The 27,877-nt window shown below is 43.7% G+C and overlaps 1 protein-coding gene across 1 annotated transcript in view; it reads right to left on the bottom strand.

The window, feature by feature from the left end:
• Positions 1 to 27,877, bottom strand: part of tdrd12 (tudor domain containing 12) — a 139,787-nt gene that overhangs the window by 7,764 nt on the left and 104,146 nt on the right. The window contains exons 30-39 of the mRNA XM_085991576.1: positions 24,333 to 24,548; positions 22,325 to 22,508; positions 13,688 to 13,746; positions 13,354 to 13,546; positions 9,589 to 9,664; positions 7,798 to 7,895; positions 7,468 to 7,595; positions 898 to 952; positions 650 to 763; positions 413 to 566 (exon numbers count right to left, since the gene is read on the bottom strand). Of these exons, the coding sequence (XP_085847702.1) occupies positions 413 to 566; positions 650 to 763; positions 898 to 952; positions 7,468 to 7,595; positions 7,798 to 7,895; positions 9,589 to 9,664; positions 13,354 to 13,546; positions 13,688 to 13,746; positions 22,325 to 22,508; positions 24,333 to 24,548 (1,277 nt within the window). The remainder of the gene's footprint in view (positions 1 to 412; positions 567 to 649; positions 764 to 897; positions 953 to 7,467; positions 7,596 to 7,797; positions 7,896 to 9,588; positions 9,665 to 13,353; positions 13,547 to 13,687; positions 13,747 to 22,324; positions 22,509 to 24,332; positions 24,549 to 27,877) is intronic.

Raw genomic sequence — 27,877 nt, 5'->3', positions numbered from 1 at the left:
GGGCCCATAATCTCCATGTATTTCACTCTTGCACGTTATAAATGCAAATTAAGAGTGCAAATGTGAAATGCACAGGGATTAATGAACTGCACATCAATGTAGATTAGAAGTAACACCATTTGAAATCAGAACTCCAGGTATTTAGTTCCAATACAATTACAACAGGGAATACTGAATGGGGAAGGAAAGATGAGTGGCAAAAAAGTTCCTTGGTGAGCACTAACTGTGTGTCGATTTTCACAGCTCAGAACATGTAATAGCTGTAGGATGAATTAGACATTCAAGGCTATTTTTGTTTGCTGTTTCTAAACATAGAGGACCACAGCTAAGTATTTCAAGACTGCATATGTATACAACCATCCATTCATTTGGTGTAACAGAACTTGGAACAAAATTATTTCACTACAATTACCTTGAATTTCAGCAAACTGTTCCATACACCTTTCTCTTCTTTGAACAGTGTTATGACAGGCTCTTCACTTTTAATGACACATGAGCACTTGCCTTCTAAAATACTGCCTTGAAGTTCCAAGTCTGCCACGTATGATTTGGCACCAACAGAGGCACTGCAATTAAATATGAAGCGTCAGATAAAAATCAAAGGCGATAATTTTCTTTGCAAATAATCCACACTCTACTTAACCTTTACCTGAATATTACTCTGCAATGATCAAATTTGCATGAATATTCTGTAAAATTTTGCAACTTTACATTTAGTATAAGACGGTCTTCCTTCTGATGCCACTTTACTTCAGGGTGAAAGCTGCAGGAATATATGAAAGATGCCAATTTAAAGTATTAAGTCAAATTAAAAACCTAAAATTTTGTTTGAATTATATAACCAAGTTGCACAATTAGGTTGTAGATTTTGAACACTTAATCATCAATATGGATAACCTTTTATGACCCGTTGTTGACTGACTTGTTTTCTCTCCAGGGGCATCCTTAATACCTGTGATCAAAAAATAATACATCTTAAAATATACATTAATTGTGGCAAAATCCTTAGAAACTAAATAACTGTTTGAAATCATTTTTCAATTTCTTGGCAATTCTATTTTGTATATGAAGTCAAATGGATGCACCCTTGATGCGCTATTAATTACTCAAAAGACTGAGGTTAAGCGAGTAACTAACAGGCTTTTATTAACAAGAGAATGAAGGTGTGCCTCGAGTGGTCGACCAGTCCAGAATACAGAGGGACTGTGGAGCAGTCACCTTTATACCTGGACTCGTGGGAGGAGTCAGCCGAGGCATGTACAGACATGTACACAGTGGAATACAAACACCCACACAGGCAGGTATAACAGTGGTTTACCACATTCACCCCTTGTTTAAAAATGAGTCCGGCGGGGTGAAGTGTATTAAAAGTTTGTGTATTGGAGTCTCTCCGGAGGTCTTGTCTGCCGCTGTGATCGACGTGGCGACGGCAGGGGTAGTGAAGCTTCCGGCGTCGAGTCCCGCGTAGGCTAGGGCACTGGTGTGTAGTCCTCGTGGGTGTCGAGCGGGTCGCGGGGCCCAGGCGTGCCGTCTGCTGGGGTTGGATATTGGATCATGGGGGGTGGGGGGTGGTAGTGGGTTACTGGGGCCCCCGAGGGTGCGAGGTCTCGTATGGAGACTGTGTCCTCCCGCCCGTCCGGGTACGCAATGTAAGCATACTGGGGGTTGGCGTGGAGGAGGTCGACCCTCTCGATCAGGGGGTCCATTTTATGGGTCCTCACGTGCCTTCTCAGTAGGACCGGCCCTGGGGACGTCAGCCATGGTGGTAGCGATGTCCCCAATGTGGACTTCCTTGGGAAGACAAACATTTTCTCATGAGGGGTGGCGTTAGTGGCAGTGCAGAGCAGTGACCGAATAGAGTGGAGCGCATCGGGGAGCACATCCTGCCAGCGGGAGGTCGGAAGGCCCCTAGACTTTAAGGCTAGCAGGGCGGCCTTCCAAACTGTCGCATTCACTCTTTCCACCTGTCCGTTCCCCCGGGGGTTGTAACTGGTGGTCCTGCTTGTGCTTGTGGCAATACCCCTAGCGAGCAGGTACTGGCGGAGTTCGTCGCTCATAAACGATGAGCCCCGGTCGCTATGGATATAGCTGGGGAAACCGAACAGGGTGAAGAGGTCATTCAGACATTTAATGACCGTGGCACTGGTCATGTCCTGGCAGGGGATGGCGAACGGGAAACGGGAGTACTCATCAATAATGTTGAGGAAGTACACATTGCGGTCGGAGGAGGGGAGAGGCCCTTTAAAATCAACGCTCAGGCGCTCGAAGGGGTGAGTGGCTTTTATCAGGTGAGCCCTGTCTGGTCTATAAAAGTGCGGTTTGCACTCAGCGCAGACTTGGCAGTTCCTGGTCATGGTCCTGACCTCCTCAATGGAGTAAGGCAGGTTGCGGGCCTTGATGAAGTGGAAGAACCTGGTGACCCCCGGGTGGCAGAGGTCATTGTGGAGGGCCCGCAGTCTATCGATCTGCGCGCTGGCGCAGGTGCCACGCGATAGAGCATCCGGGGGTTCATTGAGCTTCCCGGGCCGGTACAAGATCTCGTAATTGTAGGTGGAAAGTTCGATTCTCCACCTCAAGATCTTGTCGTTTTTGATTTTGCCCCTCTGCTTGTTGTTAAACATAAAAGCAACTGAACGCTGGTCAGTGAGCAGGGTAAATCGTTTTCCGGCCAGGTAGTGCCTCCAATGACGCACAGCCTCCACAATAGCCTGGGCCTCCTTCTCAACAGCGGAGTGTCTGGTCTCCGGGCCCTGGAGGGTTCGTGAAAAGAAGGCCACGGGTCTCCCCGCCTGATTAAGGGTAGCGGCCAGGGCAAAGTCGGAGGCGTCGCTTTCCACCTGGAAGAGGATGGATTCGTCCACTGCGTGCATGGTGGCTTTGGCAATGTCTTCCTTGATACGGTGGAAGGCTAAGCGGGCCTCTGCCGTCAAGGGAAAAGAGGTGGACTTGATCAGCGGACGGGCCTTGTCCGCATAGTAGGGGACCCACTGGGCGTAATAGGAGAAAAACCCTAGGCACCTCTTCAGGGCCTTGAGGCAGTGGGAGTTCCATAAGGGGACGCATCCGGTCGGGGTCGGGACCGATGACTCCGTGTTCCACAACACAGCCAAGGATGGCGAGGCGGGTTGTGTGGAATATGCACTTCTCCTTGTTATACGTCAGGTTCAGGAGTTGGGCGGTGCAGAGGAATTTTGAGAGGTTTGCGTCATGGTCCTGCAAGTCATGGCCGCAGATGGTCACATTGTCCAGATATGGGAAAGTGGCCTGCAACGCATTTTGATCGACCATCCGGTCCATCTCCCTTTGGAAGACGGAGACCCCGTTGGTGACGCCAAAGGGAACCCTAAGGAAGTGATAGAGGCGGCCGTTTGCCTCAAAGGCAGTATACTGGCGGTTCTCAGGGCGGATAGGGAGCTGGTGGTACGCTGATTTCAGGTCAATGGTCGAGAAGACGCGGTACTGCGCGATCTGGTTGACCATATCAGCTATGCGGGGGAGTGGGTAAGCGTCCAGCAGGGTGTAGCGATTTATTGTCTGGCTGTAGTCGATGACCAGGCGCTGCTTCTCGCCGGTCTTAACGACCACAACCTGGGCTCGCCAGGGGCTGGTGCTGCCCTCAATAATCCCCTCCTTCAGGAGCCGCTCCACTTCGGTTTTAAAGAAAACCCTGTCCCCGGCACTGTATCGCCTGCTCTTTGTGGCGATGGGCTTACAGTCGGGGGTGAGGTTAGCAAACAGTGGGGGGGGGGGGTGACTCTGAGTGTGGAGAGGTTGCACCTGGTGCGCGGCGGGCAATTTGGAAGCTGCTGGCTGCGGACTGTGAGTGGGGGGAGGGGTCCACCGTACACCATCGTAACACTTTTAAGGTGGCACTGAAAATCTAACCCCAGTAGAACGGCAGCGCAGAGGTGGGGCAGGACCAGAAGTTTAAAATTATCGTACACAGTCCCGTCTACTAAGAGTGTCACCACGCAGTAGCCGCCAATGTCCGCCGACTGGGACTCGGAGGCCATAGAAATCCGCTGGTGCGCAGGCAGGACTGGGAGAGAGCAACGCCGCACCGTGTCGGGGTGGATGAAGCTCTCCGTGCTCCCAGAGTCAAAAAGGCAGGTTGTTTCGTGACCATTTACCTTAATGTCCATTGTGGACCGGGCCAGTTGGTGCGGTCTCGCTTGGTCCAGCGTAACGGAGGCCAGCGTAGGGGTCGGTGTGTCGCTGCGGGTATCAGATGAGGCGGTGTTGAGGGCCTGCTGCGTCCCGGCTGGCGTCCAAGATGGCGGCGTCCATGATCCCCATGTGGCTGGAGGCGTCCAAAATGGCTGCTGTTCCGGTGGTTCGCACATGGCTGGGGAGGCCCAAGATGGCGGCCCGCACGGCCCACATGCGGCGCTGCTGGGGTTCGGGGTGGCTTTAGCCCTGCAGACGCTGGCGTAGTGTCCCTTCTTCCCGCAGCCCGAGCAGATCGCATTTTTCGCCGGGCAGCGCGCTCTGGGGTGTTTGGCCTGGCCACAGAAGTAGCATTTCTGGCCTTGGGACACTGCTGCGGTAGTTGGGCCGTTGCTGGGATGTGGCTGGGGTGGCACGGCGCTATGAGACAGTCCTACCGTGTCCCAGGCTGTCGTTCCCCGCGGCGTCCACGGTGCAGAGGAGTAGGCATCCATGCCCCGGTAGGTTGCGTCCAATGATAGTGCGAGTTCAGAGGCCTTGTTGAGGTCGAGGTCACTCTGCTCCAACAGTCGCTGTCGGGTGTAATTGGACCTGTGGCCCGCTACAAAAGCGTCCCGGATAAGTTCCTCGGTGTACACGGCGGCCTTTACATCCTTACAACCACAGGCCCGGCCAAGCACAGACAGTGCCTGAAGGTATTCCTCGGTCGATTCCCCAGGTTGTTGTTTACGACTCCCCAGGAGGTGCCTGGCATACACCTCGTTCACTGGGCGCGTGTACTGGTCCTCGAGGAGCTTGAGAGCAGCCGTGTACGAGGTCGCGTCCTGGATGACCGAGTACGCTCGGTGGTTCACTTTGGAGGTCAGGACATCCAGTTTGTCCTCATCCGATTTGACCGTTGCAGCGGAGGCGATCAGGAATCTTTCAAAGCACCTAAGCCAGTGAGCAAACTTGGTGGATGCGTCCGCCTCCCGATGGTCTAAGTCCAGGCATGCTGGTGTGAGGATCTTCTCCATTATAAAAAAATCTTGTTAATAAAATTGATGCGCTATTAATTACTCAAAAGACTGAGGTTAAGCGAGTAACTAACAGGCTTTTATTAACAAGAGAATGAAGGTGTGCCTCGAGTGGTCGACCAGTCCAGAATACAAAGGGACTGTGGAGCAGTCACCTTTATACCTGGACTCGTGGGAGGAGTCAGCCGAGGCATGTACAGACATGTACGCAGTGGAATACAAACACCCACACAGGCAGGTATAACAGTGGTTTACCACAACCCTATTGACACTAGCCAAGCAAAACCCTGTGGATTGCCTCTGTGATTCAGCACTGGCGTTTCCAAACAAAATGAATACCAGTTCTAGTTGTATGACATCCTGGGACTCAATGTCAGCATTAAATAAAATGCTTTCTAGTTCTAGAGAGGAGCGCTTCATATAACAGCCAACATACAGCAAGGTTCTAGGGCTAAGTATTCCATACTCAAAGTACTTAATAGCAGTTTCCTTTTTCCACGTAACTAATCCAACAGGTACAGCTGAAACAAATTTCATTAAATTACAGTTTCTAATCAAGTTTTAAAAAGGCTTCAACAATAAGGGCAATATTATTGAATTTATATCTTAAAATGCTTCCACTGGAGATTTTAAACTTTATCACTAATGTTGCATTTACAGCAGTAAGCCAGTAATATAAATTTGGTGGCACTGCTGCCACTGGAGGCTATGCATACCAGAAAAGATGCTTTTCACAACCAACCCTGATGGCAACACAAGTAGAATGTGGGCTTGGTGCTAGAGATAGCTAATCTTCCCCACCACTAGTGGGCTAAGCTCCTTATCTGAGGAAGGACGTTCTTGCCATGGAAGGAGTGCAGCGAAGATTCACCAGGCTGATACCTGGGATGGCAGGAATGACGTATGAGGAGAGATTGTGTCGATTGGGCTTATACTCACTGGAGTTTAGAAGATTGAGGGGGGATCTCATCGAAACCTATAAAATTCTGTCAGGCCTAGACAGACTAGATGCTGGAAGGATGTTCCTGATGGTCGGGGAGTCCAGAACCAGGGGTCATAGTCTAAGGATAAGGGGTAGGACATTTAGGACTGAAATGAGGAGGAATTTCTTCACCCAGAGGGTGGTGAACCTGTGGAATTCTCTGCCACAGAGGGCGGTGGAGGCCAGTTCATTAAATATATTCAAGAAAGAGTTGGATATATTTCTTAAGGCTAAAGGGATCAAGGGATATGGGGAGAAGGCAGGGACAGGGTACTGAATTTGAATGATCAGCCATGATCTCATTGAATGGCGGAGCAGGCTCAAAGGGCCGAATGGCCTACTGCTGCTCCTATCCTATCTTCTATGTTTCTATCCACCTGTATAGACCAGCAAAACAGTAAAATGTACACTGTTTTTTACTGACCTTCCCAGACACTGGTGAAATTATGGCTACCAGTGACATGATTACTAAATTTGATTTTACAACAGCTGTACATTTGAAATAAAAACAGAAAATGCTAGAAATACTCAGCAGGTTAGGCAGCATCTGTGGAGCGAGAAACAAAGTTAACGTTTCAGGTCAATGACCTTTCGTCAGAACTGGAACAAGTTAGAGATGTAACAGATTTTAAGCAAGTGCAGGGAAAGGGGCGGGGAAAGAACAAAAGGGAAGGTCTGTGATAGGATGGAATGCAGGAGAGATTAAAAGACAAAATGGATGATAGTGCAAGGCAAAAGGTGATGGTAATGGGACAAGTTAAGAAACAAAAGATGAGTCTTTTTGAGGTGTAAATGGGAATGGCAGAATCATCAACAGCTGCCATGTGAAAAAATAGGGGCAGAGGTTATAGTCTGAAATTGTTGAACTCGATGTTGAGTCCAGAAGGCTGTAAAGTGCCTAATCTAAAGAGGAGGTGCTGTTCCTCGAGTTTACGCTGAGCTTCGTTGGAACAGTGCAAGAGGCTGTACATTTGACATGTTTTAAAGTGGTTGCTGAAGAAATTGTTCTGCAATATAAAATGGGTGCTTTTCACAATTTTCAGGACCTGGAATTTTCCCAAAGTGGTTGTGCAATGAAAAATACCCTATAAAAGTTTATAGTGGTACAGCTTTTTAAAAAACTGCAGCAAAAACTAAGTTTATCAAACCGGCATCATTAACGCTGCATCTGACAAAAAAATAATGTTACTGCTTACTTTATTTTAAAAACACATCCATGAAAAACTTTCAGCTATATAGAACAATTTCTATTTAATAACAAAATCAAATGGTATAAAGTTGTCTACCAAGGTAAAACCATACCAGTATTTCCTTCACAAGAGGCTGCGCCATTTTGCAGGCAATGTAAATTTTGCAAACTGGCGAGTGAAAACTTCAAATTGTTTGCAACTTTATATAAAACACTCTTGCTAGATGTGCTCGATAACAGCCTAAAACAGTCAAGAAAACACTTAGTTAAATTCCCATATAGCAGATCAAATTGCTATAAAAAAAGTCAAGAATGTACTTAATCATATGCTGTGATGCTACATCTAAAATCACTTGTTTTACATCTTTTCCTTGTTTGTAGCTTCTACAGTACCTCTTCATGCAGAAGTATACACATTTTACAGATGCTGTAACATTACATACCGGTCAATAGTTAAAGCAAGTCCACTTGCTAACATTAAATTCAGGCTCTGGGGTCTTCCACTGAGATGGCACAAAACCCTCAGAATGTTTTCCAAAACCTTACAAAGAACACATGTGAAAAGGATTTGAGTTTATCAGAATACCATCTTTACATATAATTTGAATGTTAATTGGCATTATTCAGTGCAGTACTGAAGGAATGCTGAACCGTCGGATGTGGATTCTTTCAGTTGAGACATTGAACAGAGACCCGTCTATCATTTCAGGTGGAAGTACAAGATCCCTCTATTTGAAGAGGAGCAGGGGAGTTCTCCCAGTGTTCTGGCTAAAATTTATCCCTCAACCAATACTACTAAAACAGATTGGGCCGTATTTTGCAACCCCTACGAGGTGTGTACGCGCAGGTTCCATTTTTAGGGATGTGAAGCGCATGCGCTAAACCCGGAACTTGCGATCTGTCATTGGCATTTTAATTAATTTTAAATATGTAATAAAATTAAAAAATTTCATGTGTTCGTGTATTTTTTAAGTGATCCCCATTCTTTTATTGGTTGGGCCGGCCCACGTGGTCCTAGGGGTGCTTGCGAATCGCATGCGTCCCTGGGATATGCGGGCCTCTGCCCGCGCGTACCCGGAGAGGCCTAGGATCGCAAGCCTCCATACCTCCCAGGCCACCAGGTAAATGCATATTTTTTTTAATTTTTTTTTTTTTAAAAACAGGTCTGAGCCAATATCTCGTCATGTATCTCACTGCTGTATGTGGGACCTTGCTGTGCACCAATTACTGCCATATTTACCTACATTACAAGAGTGACTCAACTTCAAAAGTACTTCTGTTAGAGATTAAGTTTGAGAAATAGTAAGGAAATCCTAACATTTCTCACATTACATTGACTGTGAAGCGCTTTGGGATGTCCCAAGGACATGAAAGACACTATATAAAAGCAAGTTCTTTCTTCCCATCTCTTTCTAATCAAAACTAGTGTGACATGGAAGTAGGGCTTCAGTATGTCCACTCTATTGCGCTGCATCTAAAAGGAGAGGGAAACTGCACAGTCAACTTGACCATTAAGGAAAATAATGCTTTCAGAGATCAGACTACACAGACAAAAAAGGAGATATCCAAGGATGAACAAATGCATCTAATTAAAAGCCTATTCAAAGCATTTTTGACCCTCCAGTATCTATTTTCTGACAGCAGAAATTCTAGAATATTATTAAGCCGAAAGTGATTGGGACCTTGGACTTTTCCTTTAAGTAGGTTGTCACACATAACTCAACTAGGTCTTGGTGTGCCACAATTTTTTGAGCTAAATATCAGTTTTCATTACAGTATCATGAGGCTCAGAAACTAACCAAATGGCACAAGTGTTTTGTAAAACTCACCCATAATCTGAATTTAAATGACATAATTTCAGACTACAGGAAACTTTCGATTAACCGGCCCCTAAATAACCGGAACGCTTTATCCACCGGCAAAATTCAGGAGTCGGTTCAGGTAACTTTTTTTTACTTTTAGTTACTTTTTTTTTACTCCATTTGTTGCTGTGCAAGGGTGTAGCTGAAGCTGTTGCTAAGCTACAGAGACGCTTGCAACTTGTGCCGATTGTTTTGAAGCAACAGGGTTTGTTGCTTTATACGGAGCTCTGAGCTCCGTATCTTTTACTATAGCGTTCGGTTATCCGGAATTGTTGATGAACCGGCACCACGTCGGTCCCATCTGTGCTGGATACCAGAAAGTTTCCTGTATCTGCAAATTATTCACACAAACCTTATCATCTCTGATTTTACCTTATCCTTTAAGGATTGCTGAATCTTTGTACAAAGATGACTGACAATCTGTTGCTCTTCATCTTCTTCACAAACCCTGAAAAAAATGACATATATGTGCATGCAATATCATGTTAAACTATTCTCAAATAAAACTATGTCATGATGATTTTAAATTCCAAAACACAAATCATGAAATTTCCCATGTAAGCAGGGTTGGTGGGAAGAGAAAAGGACCAAAAGAGAAGAGGACCAGGAGACCACTGATTTCCATCTATAGAAACAAAGATGTTTACAGCACATAGATGCCATTCAGCCCAATTTGTTTGTGCCAGCTTTTTGCTATAGCAATCCAAAACTAATCCCAGTGGCCTGCTCTTCCTGACAGCCCTATATTTTCCTCAGCTGGAAATATTTAACCAATTTTTCCTTAAAAGATGTAATGGTCTCTGCCTCAATTATTCCCTGTTGCAAAGCATTCCATGCTCTGCATAAATAAAATTGCTCCTAACCTCTCTCCTCACTCTCTTAGCGACAAGTTTAAATTGATCATCCGGTGTGGCAGTGCTCAGGTTATTTTTGTTCAGCCAGGAGGGCCTAACAAGAATAAAAATAAAAATTTACTTTTTGGACTCTTCAGCTGGATGGCTAGCTGATACTATAGCCATAGTATCCATGGTACAAGTATAGGTTTCCGATTTTTATAGGAAAAGGGTTTAACCACTGAATCAGGCGAGCGCTCCAGCTACTCAGTTGTAGGTCGCTCTGTCAGTGACAGCGGCCGAAGTGCCTGCTTAAATGGGTTGGTAAGCCATTTTCGGGGTTACTAATGCCCCGTTTACGCTGGGGTGGCCCGTTAAAATCTAACGCTGTACCTTTCATGAGCACTCAATTTTTGTACAGTTCCATGTTCTACTATGGATTTCCATCGCTCTTATTTTATTTTTGAGACTTCATCAAATGTTTCCTGAAAGGCCAAATCAACTAGATCTTCAGAGTTCCATTAAGTAATGTACCTAAATTTCCTGCCAAGGCTCCTTCAGTACGCTAGTGTATGGGCCATCTGGTCTAACGGAATCATTAACAACCTCTAGGGGAAACTGAAGTACATTGATGTCAGTTGAGGACAGAATCAATGTTGGCTGAGATTCCCTCCTGCTAACATTTACTACTATGGCTCACAAATGAACAGTAACTCTCAGGAGTACTGGAGGGCATTCAGTGCTTATGAAACTGTACTTCAGCAGTAAGTTGAAGTTTCACAAGAGGAAGGGAGACAAATCAGCCAGAAAGAAAAAGCAAGAATATTAAACTTACTTACTGTTAAGAACATTGGAAACTCCTATTTAAGTAAATTCATAGTAAAACAATGAAAATAAAGCACTTTATTTTACAACATATACCTAATTCAAATTTATCCTTTTATTCCTCATTAGCAGAGGGCAATGGAGGGAGGAGGAAGGTAACAGGGACAGAGGTAAGAAGGAGAAAGAAAAGGAGGACGGAGGTAAGAAGAAGGAAGATAAGATGAGGGAGGGTAGAAGGCATAAAACTAGGTGGGAGGGAGGGAAGAAAGATAAGGAAACATAGAAGATAGGAGCAGGAGTAGGCCATTCGGCCCCTCGAGCCTGTTCCGCCATTTAATGAGATCATGGCTGATCATCCAAATTCAGTACCCTGTCCCTGCTTTTTCCCCCCATATCCCTTGATCCCCTTAGCCTTAAGAAATATATCTAACTCCTTCTTGAATATATTTAATAAGTTGGCCTCAACTGCCTTCTGTGGTAGAGAATTCCACAGGTTCACCACTCTCTGGGTGAAGAAATTCCTCCTCATCTCAGTCCTAAATGGCTTACCCCTTATCCTTAGAATGTGACTCCTGGTTCTGGACTCCACCGCCATCAGGAACATCCTTCCTGCATCTAGTCTGTCTAGTCCTGTTAGAATTTTATAAGTTCCATGAGATCCTCTCTCATTCTTCTAAACTCTAGCGAATATAAGCCTAATCAACTCGATCTCTCTTCATACATCATTCCTGCCATCCCAGGTATCAGTCTGGTGAATCTTCGCTGCACTCCCTCCATAGCAAGAACATCCTTCCTCAGATAAGGCGACCAAAACTGCACACAATACTCAAGGTGTGGTCTCACCAAGGCCCTGTACAACTGCAGCAAGACATCCTTACTCCTGTACTCGAATCCTCTCGCTATGAAGGCCAACATACCATTTGCCTTCTTAACCGCCTGCTGCACCTGCATGCTTACCTTCAGCGACTGGTGCACAAGGACACCCAGGTCTCGTTGCACTTCCCCTTTTCCCAATCTATTGCCGTTCAGATAATAATCTGTCTTCCTGTTTTTGCCACCAAAGTGGATAACCTCGCATTTATCCACATTATACTGCATCTGCCATGCATCTGCCCAATCACCCAACCTGTCCAAATCATACTGGAGTTTCTCGGCATCCTCCTTACAGTACACACGCCCACCCAGCTTTGTGTCGTCTGCAAACTTGGAGATATTACATCTAGTTCCCTTGTCTAGATCATTAATATATATTGTGAATAGCTGGGGACCTAGCACCGATCCCTGCGGTACCCCACTAGTCACTGCCTGCCACTCGGAAAAAGACCCGTTTATTCCAACTCTTTGCTTCCTGTCTGCCAACCAGTTCTCTATCCAAGTCAGTACCTTACCCCCAATCCCATGTGCTTTAACTTTGCACGCTAATCTCTTATGCGGGACCTTATCGAAAGCCTTCTGAAAGTCCAAATACACCACATCCACTGGTTCTCCCATATCTATTCTACCAGTTACATCCTCAAAAAATTCCAGTAGATTAGTCAAGCACGATTTACCTTTTGTAAATCCATGTTGACTTTGTCTGATCCTGTCACTGTTTTCCAAGTGCTCGGCTACTACATCTTTTATAATGGACTCTAGCATTTTCCCCACTACTGATGTCAGGCTTACCAGTCTATAATTCCCCGTTTTCTCTCTACCACCTTTTTTTTAATAAATAGTGGGGTTACATTAGCTACCCTCCAATCCAATGGGAACTATTCCAGAGTCTATAGAATTTTGGAAGATGACCAGCAATGCATCTACTATTTCTAGGGCAACTTCCTTAAGTGCCCTAGGATGTAGATTATCAGGCCCTGGGGATTTATCGGCCTTCAATCCCGTCAATTTCCCGATCACCATTTCCCTACAAATACTGATTTCATTCAATTCCTCCCTCTCATTAGACCCTATGTTCCCTGAAATCTCTGAAAGGTTATTTGTGTCCTCCTTTGTGAAGACAGAACCAAAGTATGTATTTAATTGGTCAGCCATTTCTTTGTTCCCCGTTATAAATTCCCCTGATTCTGACTGCAAGGGACCTACGCTTGACTTCACCAATCTTTTTCTCTTCACATACTGTATCTGTAAAAGCTTCTTTAGTCAGTTTTTATGTTCCCTGCAAGCTTACTCTCATATTCCCCCTCTTAATTAATCCATTTGTCCTCCTTTGCTGAAGGAGAGAGGGAAGAGATTAATTGAATGGCTCAATTGGGATATGCAAATTTAAAATTTACTCAAGGAAACCTATTTTTGGACAAATTACAGCAAACCTGTCTGCTTATCTTCAGAATTTCTTTTGCAGATAGGTAGGTAAAGTTTTGAATTCACTGAATGCTCCTTTCTAACCTGAATCCCAATCTCCTCCGTGTTATGGTTTTGTGAATTTTCTTCTAGGATTGCCATTACACTATAAGGAAGATGCCACTAAATCATTCCTTTATACCTGCTGGAAGAAAGAAGTGCAGCTAAAGCTCCAACAATAGCTTCCCATACATTATTTTCAACTGGCATCTTCAATAAATGGCAAAGGTGCTTCAATGCATCGGCATCAATAATAGCTGAGCACAGGTCACTGTTTTCAGCTAGAATCCCAAGTGCAACACATACGCTTTCTTGTAGTTCTGCATTGGTTACGCCTAAAACCAGAGAGATTTCAGAGAAGTGAAAATGGTTCCATCAATTTTGAGAATTTAAATGATAACTTTGAACAAAATTCTGTGAATTAGATGGTCAGAAATCTATATTAATAGTCAAAGTAGAAATGGATTTGTTCTCACCTTGAAGTAGGTTCATGAGTACATAAATTCCTTTCTCTTTTTTGATTTCACCCAGATCGCTACAACAAATAAGGCGAGTGAAAAATAAATTCTAAAAAAACATCAACTCAGAGCAATTTAAATGTTTCAGAATGTTATGAAGATTTTTACAAAATAGAAATATGAGTACCCAGGAGTGACGTCAATGATCTTATCAGATGACATTCTGTGAGGGAAAATTATTGGGCCGGATTTTGCTGTAAGTGAACGGACGGAGCTGTTCGTTAGACTTGCACTTGCCCATAGACTTTCTATGGGGTTTTGCACGGTTTACTTACTGGCAGCCAAACATCCAAATGGCACAGAGCCCTCTACAGGTCTCAGGGGTCCTGTGTGACCAGGGCAAGCAACTATGTATCTCCTTAACCAATCAGATTGAAGAATCGGTAATGAGACGTGCAGTGTCTGAACCAGAAGGGTCAGTTAGAATAGTGAATTCAATGTCAAATCAGGTATAGAAAAGCCAAATAAAAAGAGGGGGAATCTAAGAGAGATAAGAAAGAAAAAGAAACTGTCAAAAAACAAATTCAATCTCCAATAATAATTAAAAGCTGATTTTCAATGGCAGAGTAGTATTGGTAGTAATTAAGACATTATGCCGTTAAAAGGGTACTTAAACTGGAATGGACAAGCCCTAACTTTTTTTGCGAGTTTATTCCCTATCTATAAGCTAAGTACAGGAACTTCACGCCGTTCAATACATTTGAATGATAAGTCAGACGGTGAGATGGTATTTTCAGGAAGCTTACATCTCTGACAGCAACTTCCGGGTTTCCAAATTTAACTGCGCATGTGCAGTCCATTTTGCACATCAATAAAAGTGAGCGCCGTTAGTTTCACAGCAAAATCTGGCCTATTATGGCTTAGATACTTTAGAAACACCAAGAAACAAAATGCAAGATTCCACATACAATAAAAAACCGTGAGAAACTAGGAAAACTTTAAAATTGACCATCTTAGCCATTGGAGCAGGTGTTGACTATCATCATAAGCCCCTAGAAGTATGCTTTGATTCCCGAGCCACCAATGCAAGAATACAAAGGTGACAAGGTTGCTAGACCAAACAAAAGCCCAGGTCCTGCAGTTGATAATAGAGTAATCATAGGCAGCTTTGAAGGTCTGGACACTATACACCAAGGGAATGGGCTACAGGAAAGGAAGCTATCTTGTGGCTGTCATCAATTTAATACTACAGCTTATGACTCAGCCTTATGTACAAAATACAGATAGAAGCTCTGCTCTCCCCTGATTTGCCACTCCCTCTTTCATTTGAGAAATATGGGAAAGCCAACTTCCTTTGCTAGGGAGTCAGTTAGAAAGGGTCATCAAATTAAAATAGTCACCAAGCAAATGAAAGGGGTTAGGATAATTTTTTTTATGCTACAGGTTGTTGGAGCCTGGAATGCTTTGCCAGAGAGTGGTGGAGAGGCTGTTGCATATTTTAAGGGAAAATTGGATAAATATTTGAAGTAGAGGACAATACAGGACTGCACAGATAAGGTGGGACAGTGGGATTAGTTTTAGATTGTTTCAACAAAGACACAAGTGAGCTCAGACCCTCTCTGCTTCCTTCTCTCAAGCTGTACAAGTGACAAAAGAATGGACAAACTGTTAGCAAACAATAATGTGGTATTGCAAAGTCCATATTGCCTGACCCGAAGAGGCTGTAGCAATAAAAATGATTCCAGTCGTGTAGCTGAAAACATTATTGTTTGTGAAACTTGCTACTTACTTGATTTTTCTGCTCTGCTGTATGCAGAATGAAGCCTGCTATATTATTTGCTAACCTTTTGCTGCATCTTAAACAGCTTTTATTTTACTCAAGTGTCCAGCAGCCCACTTGAACTTGGAAGAGGGAATATCCCAAGTGAACCCTTTGTGGAGGCTGTGGATTGCATTGTAGAAATTTGAACTGTGAACTGTCATCGGAAGCCTAAAATGAGAACACTGCCATGTAATCATTCCAATGTATAATTTAAGAAAAACTAAATGGAAGAATTGGGTGCACAATTTGTCTCGTTTTTGCCAAGGTTAGAGTCACGTTGAACGTAGGCAGCTAGGATGCTGTATGCAACGGACACCATTGACCCGGATTTTCCCGGGCCTGTGACCATAAGTGCCCCGCAAGTTCCGGGTTTCCGCATGCCCGTACGAATCCGAAGGAAATGGACATTTTCTGGCGCAGGGTTGAGCTATTTGCCGAACTACTGCCCAATGAATGCCCACGAAACACTTACGCCTGGTAAAAGCAAGCCTTCTTTTACCAACGTACGGGTGGAAATAAGTATTAAAATAAAAGTTTAAAAATCATTTAAACATTCAAAAACCTTAAACATAGAAGATAGGAGCAGGAGTAGGCCATTCGGCCCCTCGAGCCTGCTCCGCCATTCAATGCGATCATGGCTGATCATCCAAATTCAGTACTTTCTCCCCATACCCCTTGATCCCTTTAGCCTTAAGAAATATATCCAACTCCTTCTTGAATATATTTAATGAACTGGCCTCCACCGCCATCTGTGATAGAGAGTTCCACAGGTTCACCACTCTCTGGGTGAAGAAATTCCTCCTCATTTCTGTCCTAGATGGTCTACCCTTTATCCTTAGACTGTGTCCCCTGGTTCTGGACTCCCCGACCATCGGGAACATCTTTCCTGCATCTCGTCTGTCCAGTCCTGTCAGAATTTTATAAGTTTCATTGAGATCACCTCTCATTCTTCTAAACTCCAGCGAGTACAAGCCCAATCGACCCAATCTCTCTTCATACGTCATTCCTGCCATCCCAGGTATCAGCCTGGTGAATCTTCGCTGAACTCCTTCCATGGCAAGAACATCCTTCCTCAGATAAGGCGACCAAAACTGCACACAATACTCAAGGTGTGGTCTCACCAAGGCCCTGTACAACTGCAGCAAGACATTCTTGTTCCTGTACTCAAACCCTCTCGCTATGAAGGCCAACATAACATTTGCCTTCTTAACCGCCTGCTGCACCTGCATACTTACCTTCAGCGACTGGTGCACAAGGACACCCAGGTCTCGTTGCACTTCCCCTTCTCCCAATCTATTGCCATTTAGATAATAATCTGCCTTCCTGTTTTTGCCACCAAAGTGGGCAACCTCACATTTATCCACGTTATATTGCATCTGCCATGTTTCTGCCCAATCACCCAACATGTCCAAATTATCCTGGAGTTTCTCGACATCCTCCTCACAGCACACACGCACACCCAGTTTTGTGTCATCTGCAAATTTGGAGATATTACATCTAGTTCCCTTGTCCAGATCATTTATATATATTGTGAATAGCTGGGGTCCAAGGACCGATCCCTGCGGTACCCCACTAGTCACTGCCTGCCATTCTGAAAAAGACCCGTTTATTCCAACTCTTTGCTTTCTGTCTGCCAACCAGTTCTGTATCCAAGTCAATACCTTGCCCCCAATCCCATGTGCCTTAACTTTACATGCTAATCTCTTACGCGGGACCTTGTCGAAGGCCTTCTGAAAGTCCAGATACACCACATCCACTGGTTCTCCCTTATCTATTCTACCAGTTACATCCTCAAAAAATTTCAGTAGATTAGTCAAGCACGATTTACCTTTTGTAAATCCATGTTGACTTTGTCCGATCTTGTCACTGTTTTCCAAGTAAAATTAGTTTACGTTATTTTTGGCCCCTTTAAAAATGTTTAAATTTATTTTTCAAACAATTACATTTTGGGTATAAATGTTTAATTAAATAGTACTTTAATTAATTTTAAACGTGGTGATTTATTTTTAATTAGGCTGTGTGAAAATGTATTTTTTGAGATTCCCATTATGCTTATGGGGGTTCCATACATAAATGGAATCCCCATAAGCATACATGGGAATCTCCCTTTTTGTTGGGCCGACCCACGTGATCCCAGAGACGCTTGCGAACCACATGCACCCCGGGATACGTGGGCCTTTACGCAGGCCCAGGAGCACCAGTCTTCGTAGGTCCCGGGCCATCAGGTAAGTACGGATTTTACTTGTGGTTTGGAGGCATTTGCCCACGGGAAGCCTCCGACTGCAATTTCAGATCCGATGTCTTTCTCTGAAGGGTCAATGATTTGGACAAAACTCACTGTACATTACTCAAGTGATAATCTGCAGCCAATTACCAGAAAACACCTGCCACTATATATTAGATAGGAATAATAACTACTATTTCCTCTCCTGAAATACTTAAACGACACTTTTAGCCATCTGAACAGATGGCAGTACTCTATATTAAATCAAAAGATCAGACGGTTGAGTGGTGCAGTAAGACTCAAATTTGAGCTCACAGTTACCCCCTGCCCCCAAGGAGAGTTTCTTCCCGTCCTCCGGAATGTTAGAGAGTAGGTCAAATTTCTTAGTTACTGATTTCTTCCATTTGTACTTCATGGGTCTGGAGGTTTGGAATAGGATGCTCTTAAAACAGTTGCCTCATTGTTGGATATATCCAAAATTAGTCCACTAAGATCTGTTATTATCTTTTGCTTGAGATATATTCAAATTAATGCAACTGTTAATTTAAACATTGCATTTTACCTGCAGATCTCCGATGACCTGGCCTGGAACCACAATACTGAGGCCATGCTGAAGAAGGCACACCAGCGCCTCTACCCTCTATGGTGCCTGAGGAAATGCGGCATAAGCACACAGTGGCTTGTGAACTTTTACCGCGGCACCAGAGAGAGCGTCCTGACGGGTGGTGTCAATGTGTGGTATGGTAACACCACTGCACAGGACAGGAAAGCCATCCAGAGGGTTGTGAGGACGGCAGAAAAGATCATCGGGTGTGCACTTCCGCCCATCGAGGAGATCTTCCAGACCAGGTGTCGGAACAAGGCCCGCTCCATCATCCAGGACCCCAATCACCCTGGGCACGAACTGTTCTCCCTCCTGCGGTCCGGCCGTCGGTACCGCAGCATCCGAACCAGGACCAGCAGGTTCAAGAACAGTTTCTACTCACAGGCAGTGCGCCTACTGAACTGCTAACCACACTGCCCCACATACAGGAAACTTTCTGGTATCCGGCATGGACGGGACCGACGTGTTGCCGGTTCATCAACAATTCCGGATAACCGAACGCTATAGTAAAAGATACGGAGCTCAGAGCTCCGTATAAAGCAACAAACCCTGTTGCTTCAAAACAATCGGCACAAGTTGCAAGCGTCTCTGTAGCTTAGCAACAGCTTCAGCTACACCCTTGCAAAGCAACAAATAGAGTAAAAAAAAGTAACTAAAAGTAAAAAAAAGTTACCTGAACCGACTCCTGAATTTTGCCGGTGGATAGAGCGTTCCGGTTATTTAGGGGCCGGTTAATCGAAAGTTTCCTGTATCATAGTCACATTCTCCCCCCCACCCTGGAATTGTATGTCACATGAACCGTGAGTGCACAAGAACATTCTTGATCACTGGACTGTGTGCACATAGGACTCTTGTACCTTAACTTATAACTCATTTGTACATTGCACACTGCATTTTAACTTATACTTATTTATATAATAGATAGATATTATACTTATACTACCATATACTTATCATATTACATTACTATTATTTCCAGTGGTAATAGAGGCTTTTTGCACTATTCATCATATCCTGCAACTTGGACTGTCATTGCTATACTTATTTGCTTATTGTTTCTATATTTATACTTGTTTTTACTTTTGCTTTTTATATTTATATTGTGGGAGTGAGTGGGGAGTAAGCATTCCATTGTACTAGTTACATATGGCAATGAAATAATCTTGAATCTTGAACAAGGGTCTTCTGTATGCACCCAAGTGGCCCATAAAGACAAAAAAAAAATGAACACTCTTGATCTAGAGGTCAGTTAAAGAGCAGAATTGAAAGAAGTCCATGTGCAGATTGTCCGCCATTCCTCTCAGCTGAGGTATGGTGCATGGTTAGAATCAATACAAAGAAAAAGAAAAGGAAATGCCAAAGTGGACTCATTACATTGTGCCAGTGTTAAAAAAGGATAACAAGTGGTTCCCGAGGGCTCAGTTGGTAACAGAGTTATACAGATCAATCCTGGTTTGTTTTGAATTGGGGAGCTCACAGTCAAGACAGCAGCACGGGTGCTACAAATGGCCTTCATACATTTGGGTTGGGGAGGGAGGAATCAGTTAAGGTTCAAAATCCTGATCACTGTCCAGTGGTTGCTGCTGAAAAAGTGCACCTTGGACTCTGGGTAAGACTAGGATTAGACTCAACTGTGATACCCTCCACCACTGTAGTCAAATAGCTTGCCAACATTCATTGTCTAAGCTCATATGAAGAATGGTCACTTGGGCAAAGAACTAAAAGAGAAAATGAGAAATGTGTGTGCTTTTAAAAAAAAATTATATTTACAAACTTAGAAATAATAAACACAAATTGCTCTAACATATTGGCTCAATTATGATTTTTTTTTAATCTATGTAATAATTTGGTATGTGGGCCGTACATTTCATTGAGAACTCAATAATAATAATAGTGAGTACATATTCAAGTATCTCGGCTGCAGTATACGTTACTCCTGTAGATGGCACAGTGATGGGCTTTGGAATAACTACTATTTTATAGTGAGAAGCACATCATCCTGCGATTGCACGATCTAGCCACCAGGTCCCACAAATTGCTGAAAAGGTAATCCAAAAGTCTTCTATCGGCATATAAATAGTAAACGGGCAGTAAGAGGAGGGGTGCGGCCGATTAGGGACCAAAAAGGAGACCTACGCACGGAGGCAGAGGGTATGGTTGAGGTACTAAATGAGTACTTTACATCAGTCTTCACCAAGGAAGAAGATGCTGCCATAGACATCGTGAAAGAGGAGGTAGAGGAGATGCTGGATGGGATAAAAATTGATAAAGACGAGGTACTAGAAAGGCTGGCTGTACTTAAAGTAGATAAGCCACCAGGACCGGATGGGATGCATCCTAGGATGCTGAGGGAAGTGAAGGAAGAAATCGCGGAAGTACGGGCCATAATCTTCCAATCCTCCTTAGAAACAGGGGTGGTGCCAGAAGACTGGAGAATTGCAAATGTTACACCCTTGTTCAAAAAAGTGTGTAAAAATAAACCCAGTAACTATAGGCTGGTCAGTTTAACCTTGGTAGTGGGGAAGCTTTTAGAAACGATAATCAGGGACAAAATTAACAGTCACTTGGACAAGTGTGGATTAATTAAGGAAAGCCAGCACGGGTCTGTTAAAGGCAAATCGTGTTTAACCAACTTGATCGAGTTTTTTGATGAGGTAACAGAGAGGGTTGATGAGGGCAATGCGGTTGACGTGGTGTACATGGATTTTCAAAAGGCATTCGACAAAGTGCCACATAATAGGCTTACCAGCAAAGTTGAAGCCCATGAAATAAAAGGGACAGTGGCAGCATGGATACTAAATTGGCTAAGCGACAGGAAACAGAGTAATGGTGAACGGTTGTTTTTCGGACTGGAGGAAGGTATACAGTGGTGTTCCCCAAGGGTCGGTTCTAGGACCACTGCTTTTCTTGATATATATTAATGACTTGGATGTGGGTGTACAGGGCACAACTTCAAAATTTGCAGATGACACAAAACTTAGAAGTATAATGAACAGTGAGGAAGATAGTGATAGACTTCAAGAGGACATAGACAGACTGGTAGAATGGGCAGACACATGGCAGATGAAATTTAATGCAGAAAAGAATGAGGGGAAATATAAACTAAAGGGTACAATCCTAAAGAGGGTGCATGAACAGAGAGACCTAGGGGTATGTGTACAGATCATTGAAGGTGGCAGGACAGATTGAGAAAGCAGTTAAAAAAGCTTACAGGATCCTGGGCTTCATGAATAGAGGTATAGAGTACAAAAGCGTGGAAATTATGACGAGCCTGTATAAAACACTGGTTTGGCCTCAACTGGAGTATTGTGTCCAATTCTGGGCACCGCACTTTAGGAAGGATGTGAAGGCCTTAGAGAGAGTGCAGAAAAGATTTACGAGAATTAATCCAGGGATGAGGGACTTCAGTTACGTGGATAGACTGGAGAAACTGGGGTTGTTCTCCGTAAACAGAGAAGATTTGATAGAGGTGTTCAAAATAATGAGGGGTCTAGACAGAGTAGATAGAGAGAAACTGTTCCCATTGGCGGAAGGGTCGAGAACTAGAGGACACAGATTTAAGGTGATTGGCAAAAGAACCAAAGGCGACATAAGAAAAGACTTTTTTATGCAGCGAGTGGTTAGGATCTGGAATGCACTGTCTGAAAGGGTGGTGGAGGCCGACTCAATCACGGCTTTCAAAAGGGAGTTGGATAAGTACCTGAAAGAAAAAAAATTGCAGGGCTACGAGGGAAGGGTGGGGGTGTGGGACTAGCTGAAGTGCTCTTGCAGAACGCCGGCACGGGCTCGATGGGCCAAATGGTCGCCTTCTGTGCTGTAACCATTCTATGATTCTATAAATCTTTTACTCATCCACCATGGTTTACTCTGTATCTGAAATATCTAATGTCCAAAATAAGGGTTTAAACAAAATTAAATACTTATTTCAGAACATGATTACATTTATCCATATTCTCCAACTGAACATGTAGAATTGCCAAGGGAGATTGAGTAAAATAGTCTCACCTTACTTGCATCTTGGCCAAATGAGTCATTGCAACTATTACATCAGCTTGTTCTTTTGGAACAGATAGGAACCTTAGCAATCTGCATAAGTAGCGTAAACAACCAGATTCTGATGCACTGTCTGCAGGATATTGCAGCACGAGGTTTTTGAGTTCCTCCACTATTGTGGTTCTTAATGAAGATGCTTTAAAATAAAAAGACAAACCATTACAAACATGCTAGATTTTATTGGAGCAAAGTGATGCATTTACGTTATTTCACAAAGCAAGTTATTCAGAGTTAATACAACTACCACATATAAAGTCACTTTTTCTGATTAATTGGTTTCAAGAAAAACACTTAAATGTCATAGCTGGAACCCACCTGTCACCCTCCCTGCACCTACTTCTCAAACAAAATGCTGCAATCCAACAGAAATCATTAAAAGCTAGTGGACAGGTACAAAATATAAGTTCAAAGGCTAATGGAATGTTGGTCTTTATCTCTCGGGGGCTGGAATACAAAGGGGGTGGAAGTTATGTTACAGTTACATAAAGCTCTGGGTAGACCCCATTTAGAGCGCCACGTTCAGTTCTGGGCACCACACCTTGGCAAGGCCTTGGAGGGGGGCGTAGTGCAGATGCACCAGAATGATACTGGGGTTAAAAGGGTTAGGATGTCAGGAAGCACTCCTTCACACAAAGGGTAGTGGAAAACTGGAACTCTCTCCCCAAAATGCTGTTGAGGCTAGGTCAATTGAAAATTTCAAAACTGAGATTGATAACATTTTTGTTAGGCAAGAGTATTGAGGGTTACAGAACCAAGATGGGTAGATAGAGTTAAGATACAGATCAGCCATGATGTAACAATGGCAGAACAGTCTTGAGGGGTTGAATGGCCTACTCCTGTTCCTAATTTCCAAATTGAACCACACTGAGCAATGCCACAGGAGATGACTGGAAAATAGCACTACAAACACAACTTTTGCCTGATTTACTAATTCTTTTAAAAGTTTTTCTTGCACAGACTTGAAGATTATTCAGAGTTCAAACTAAGAATACATAACAAGAACTTACATTTATATAGTGCCTTTAACGTAGTAAAACATCCCAAGGGCTTCACAGGACTGTTATCAGACAAAATCTGACAACATGCCACATAGTGATACAAGGACAGGTTGGTCAAAGGGGTAGGTTTTAAGGAGCGTCTTAAAGGAGAGGAGGGCGGAGGAGACAGCGGAAGAGAGGCGGAGGGGTTTAGGGAGAGAATTCCAGAGCTTAGGGCCCAAGCAGCTGAAGGCACGGCTGCCAATGGTGGAGCGATGAAAATCAAGGATGAGAATTTTAAAATCGAGGCGTTGCCAAACTGGGAGCCAATTTTGGTCAGCAAGCACAGGGATGATGGGTGAACGAGACTTGGTGCGAGTTAGGATACGGGTAGCAAAGATTTGGATGAGCTCAAGTTTATGGAGGGTGGAAGCTGGCAGACCAGCCAGGAGAGTGTTGGAATAGTCAAGTCTAGAGGTAACAAAGGCATGGTAGAGGGTTTCAGCTGCAGATGAGCTTAGGCAGGGGCAGAGTTGATTTTCTCACCAAATGTCTGTTCAACTTCCTCTTAAAATTACTATTGTTTTCAGTCTCAATATTACCATACACTATGCTGATACCATAATACAGGAAACTCTTTTTTATCTGGCACCGACGGGACCGGCGTGGTGCCGGTTGATCAAAAAGTCCGGATTACAGAGAGGTATACTTACCAAGGTACGAGAGCACTGTACACGGCAGGTGCAGGAACCCCGGTTACACGGCCACTAATATATAGTAAAACTTACCTGAACCTACTCCTGAATTTTGCCGGTTAAGAGAGATTTCCGGATATTTAGGTGCTGGTAAAAAGAGTTTCCTGTAGTATATGTTAAATTACATCTTAGGTAAATTACATTTGGCCAACATTTTGACATTTTCAGCTTTAAGAAAAACCCAGAGCAGTTTACTAACTTTATGTTCCTATGGGCATCAACACTTACAATTTTGATCTCCTAAAAGTGCACAGACAAAAGAACAGAGGCATGAAATGGAGCTGCTTTGACTATTTTTTACAGCTTCCACTGGAAACAATTGGTTTAAAGCTGCACGTGTCCCTCGACCTTGTCCTTGTTCTTTAGATATAATGCATTTTGACTGTTTCACAAAGCATGCATTAGAGGGATCTTGCAAATCGACATGGTAGCATCCAGCACTAGCTGCAAAGAAAAAGAAAGCTCTTGAAAATACAAGGGGAGCATGCCAACATAATAGAATTGACATAACCTTTATTATAATGAACAAACCCAATAATTTTATGAAGTATAGCCTAGAAATAGTTGATATTAGCAGATGGATGCTTAATACATTAATATGGCATTCCTCTGTCTGTTATTTTAGCGGAGGCGTTATCTCATTTAAAATAAACTGGTTAACCAGTGCTAAAAGTGAATAAAGGAATTTCATACAAACATATTAAGCATTTGTCCATTAATATTGCAAAATTATAATTTCTAGGCTTTGTAAGTGCATGCACCATTGAATAGGAAAAACAGATATAAAAGTATATTCAAATCAAAAGATTCAGAGGGAGACAGGAAAGGTACTCTGAGAAGGATTAAACATTTTGACAAATAACCGAAAAGATTTGTTACTTACTTACATCATTCAGGAGGTTGCATATACCGTATATACTTTATATACAAGCAGAAAAACCAACTTGTCCGGTATGAAAGGCCAAAGGAAGGAGGCCCAACTAATTTTAAGTCTATCTTGATAGCAAGATAAAGACTGTGATGGCTGGAGAATAGACTACCTTCTAGTTCGTTATCATTTAAAAAGGCTCTATGAGCTATCTTAGAATCAAAGGAATTTATGGCACAGGAGGCCGCCATTTGGCCCACTGTGTCCATACCGGCCGAAAAAGAGCTATCCAGCCTAATCCCACTTTCCAGCTCTTGTTCCATAGCCTTGCAGGTTACGGCACTTCAAGTGCATATCCAAGTATTTTTTAAAATGTGAGGAGGATTTCTGCCTCTACCACCCTTGCAAGCAATGAGTTCCAGACCCCCACCACCCTTTGGGTGAAAAAGGTTCTCAACTCCCCTCTAATCCTTCTACCAGTTATTTTAAATCTATGCCCCCTGGTTATTGATCCTCTCTCTTAAGGGAAATAGGTCCTTTCTATCCACTCTATCTAGGCCCCATATAATTTTATACACCTCAATTAAATTTCCCCTCAGCCTCCTCTGTTACAAAGAAAATAGACCCAGCCTATCCTCATTGCTAAAATTCTCCAGTCCTTGCAAACATAGAAACATAGAAGATAGGAGCAGGAGTAGGCCATTCGGCCCTTCGAGCCTGCTCCGCCATTCAATGAGATCATGGCTGATCATCCAAATTCAGTACCCTGTCCCTGCCTTCTCCCCATATCCCTTGATCCCTTTAGCCTTAAGAAATATATCCAACTCTTTCTTGAATATATTTAATGAACTGGCCTCCACCGCCCTCTGTGGCAGAGAATTCCACAGGTTCACCACTCTCTGGGTGAAGAAATTCCTCCTCATTTCAGTCCTAAATGGCTTACCCCTTATCCTTAGACTATGACCCCTGGTTCTGGACTCCCCGGCCATCAGAAACATCCTTCCTGCATCTAGTCTGTCCAGGCCTGACAGAATTTTATAGGTTTCGATGAGATCCCCTCTCAATTTCTAAACTCCAGTGAGTATAAGCCCAATCGACACAATCTTTCCTCATGCGTCATTCCTGCCATCCCAGCTATCAGCCTGGTGAATCTTCGCTGCACTCCTTCCATGGCAAGAACGTCCTTCCTCAGGTAAGGCGACCAAAACTGCACACAATACTCAAGGTGCGGTCTCACCAAACCCTGTACAACTGCAGCAAGACATCCTTGTTCTTGTACTCGAATCCTCTTGCTATGAAGGCCAACATACCATTTGCCTTCTTAACCGCCTGCTGCACCGTCATGCTTACCTTCAGCGACTGGTGCACAAGAACACCCAGGTCTCTTTGCACTTCCCCTTCTCCCAATCTATTGCCATTCAAATAATGATCTGCCTTCCTGTTTTTGCCACCAAAGTGGATAACCTCACATTTATCCACATTATAGTGCATTTGCCATGTTTCTGCCCAATCGCCCAACCTGTCCAAATCGTACTGGAGTTTCACGACATCCTCCTCACAGCATACCCTCCCACCCAGCTTTGTGTCGTCTGCAAATTTGGAGATATTACATCCAATTCCCTCATCCAGATCATTAATATATAGTGAACAGCTGGGGTCCTAGGACCGATCCTTGCGGTACCCCACTAGTCACTGCCTGCCACTCGGAAAATGACCCGTTTATTCCAACTCTTTGCTTTCTGTCCGCCAACCAGTTCTCTATCCAAGTCAATACTTTGCCCCCAATCCCATGTGCCTTAATTTTGCACGCTAATCTCTTATGCGGGACCTTATCGAAAGCCTTCTGAAAGTCCAAATACACCACATCCACTGGTTCTCCCTTATCTATTTTACCAGTTACATCCTCAAAAAATTCCAGTAGATTAGTCAAGCATGATTTACCTTTTGTAAATCCATGTTGACTTTGTCCGATCCAGTCACTGCTTTCCAAGTGCTCTGCTATTACATCTTTTATAATGGACTCTAGCATTTTCCCCACTACCGATGTCAAGCTTACTGGTCTATAATTCCCCGCCTTTTCTCTACCACCTTTTTTGAATAGTGGGGTGACATTAGCTACCCGCCAATCCATGGGTACCGTTCCAGAGTCTATCGAGTTCTGGAAGATGACCAGCAATGCATCTACTATTTCTAGGGCCACTTCCTTAAGTACCCTGGGATGTAGATTATCAGGCCCTGGGGATTTATTGGCCTTCAGTCCCATCAATTTTCCTAACACCATTTCCCTACAAATACTGATTTCTTTCAGTTCCACCCTTTCATCAGACCCTATGTTCCCCGACATCTCTGGGAGGTTATTTGTGTCCTCCTTTGTGAAGACAGAACCAAAATATGTATTTAGTTGGTCGCCATTTCTTTGTTCCCCATTATAAATTCCCCCGATTCTGACTGCAAGGGACCTATGCTTGACTTCACCAATCTTTTTCTCTTCACATATCTATAAAAGCTTTTACAGTCAATTTTTATGTTCCCTGCAAGCTTACTCTCATATTCTATTTTCCCTTTCTTAATTAATCCCTTTGTCCTCCTTTGTTGAATCCTAAACTGCTCCCAATCTTCAGGATTATTGCTTTTTCTGGCCAATTTATATGCCCTCTCCTTGGACCTTATGCTATCCCTAATTTCCCTTGTTAGCCACGGTTGGGTCACCTTTTTTGTTTTATTTTTATGTCAAACTGGGATGAACAAATTCTGTAGTTCATCCATTTGGTCTTTGAATGTTTGCCATTGCCTATCCACCGTCAACCCTTTGAGTGCCATTCCCCAATCAATCCTACCCAACTCGCTCCTCAGACCATCGTAGTTTCCTTTATTTAAATTGAGGACCCTAGTCTCCGAGTCAACT

Source organism: Somniosus microcephalus, chromosome 6 (assembly GCF_052327205.1).
Source record: "Somniosus microcephalus isolate GS21.2 chromosome 6, FLI_Smic_1.0, whole genome shotgun sequence".
In the NCBI taxonomy this organism is placed as follows: Eukaryota; Metazoa; Chordata; class Chondrichthyes; order Squaliformes; family Somniosidae; genus Somniosus; species Somniosus microcephalus.
Note: the sequence above shows the minus strand (reverse complement) of the source record. Positions and strands in the feature narration are given on the sequence as shown.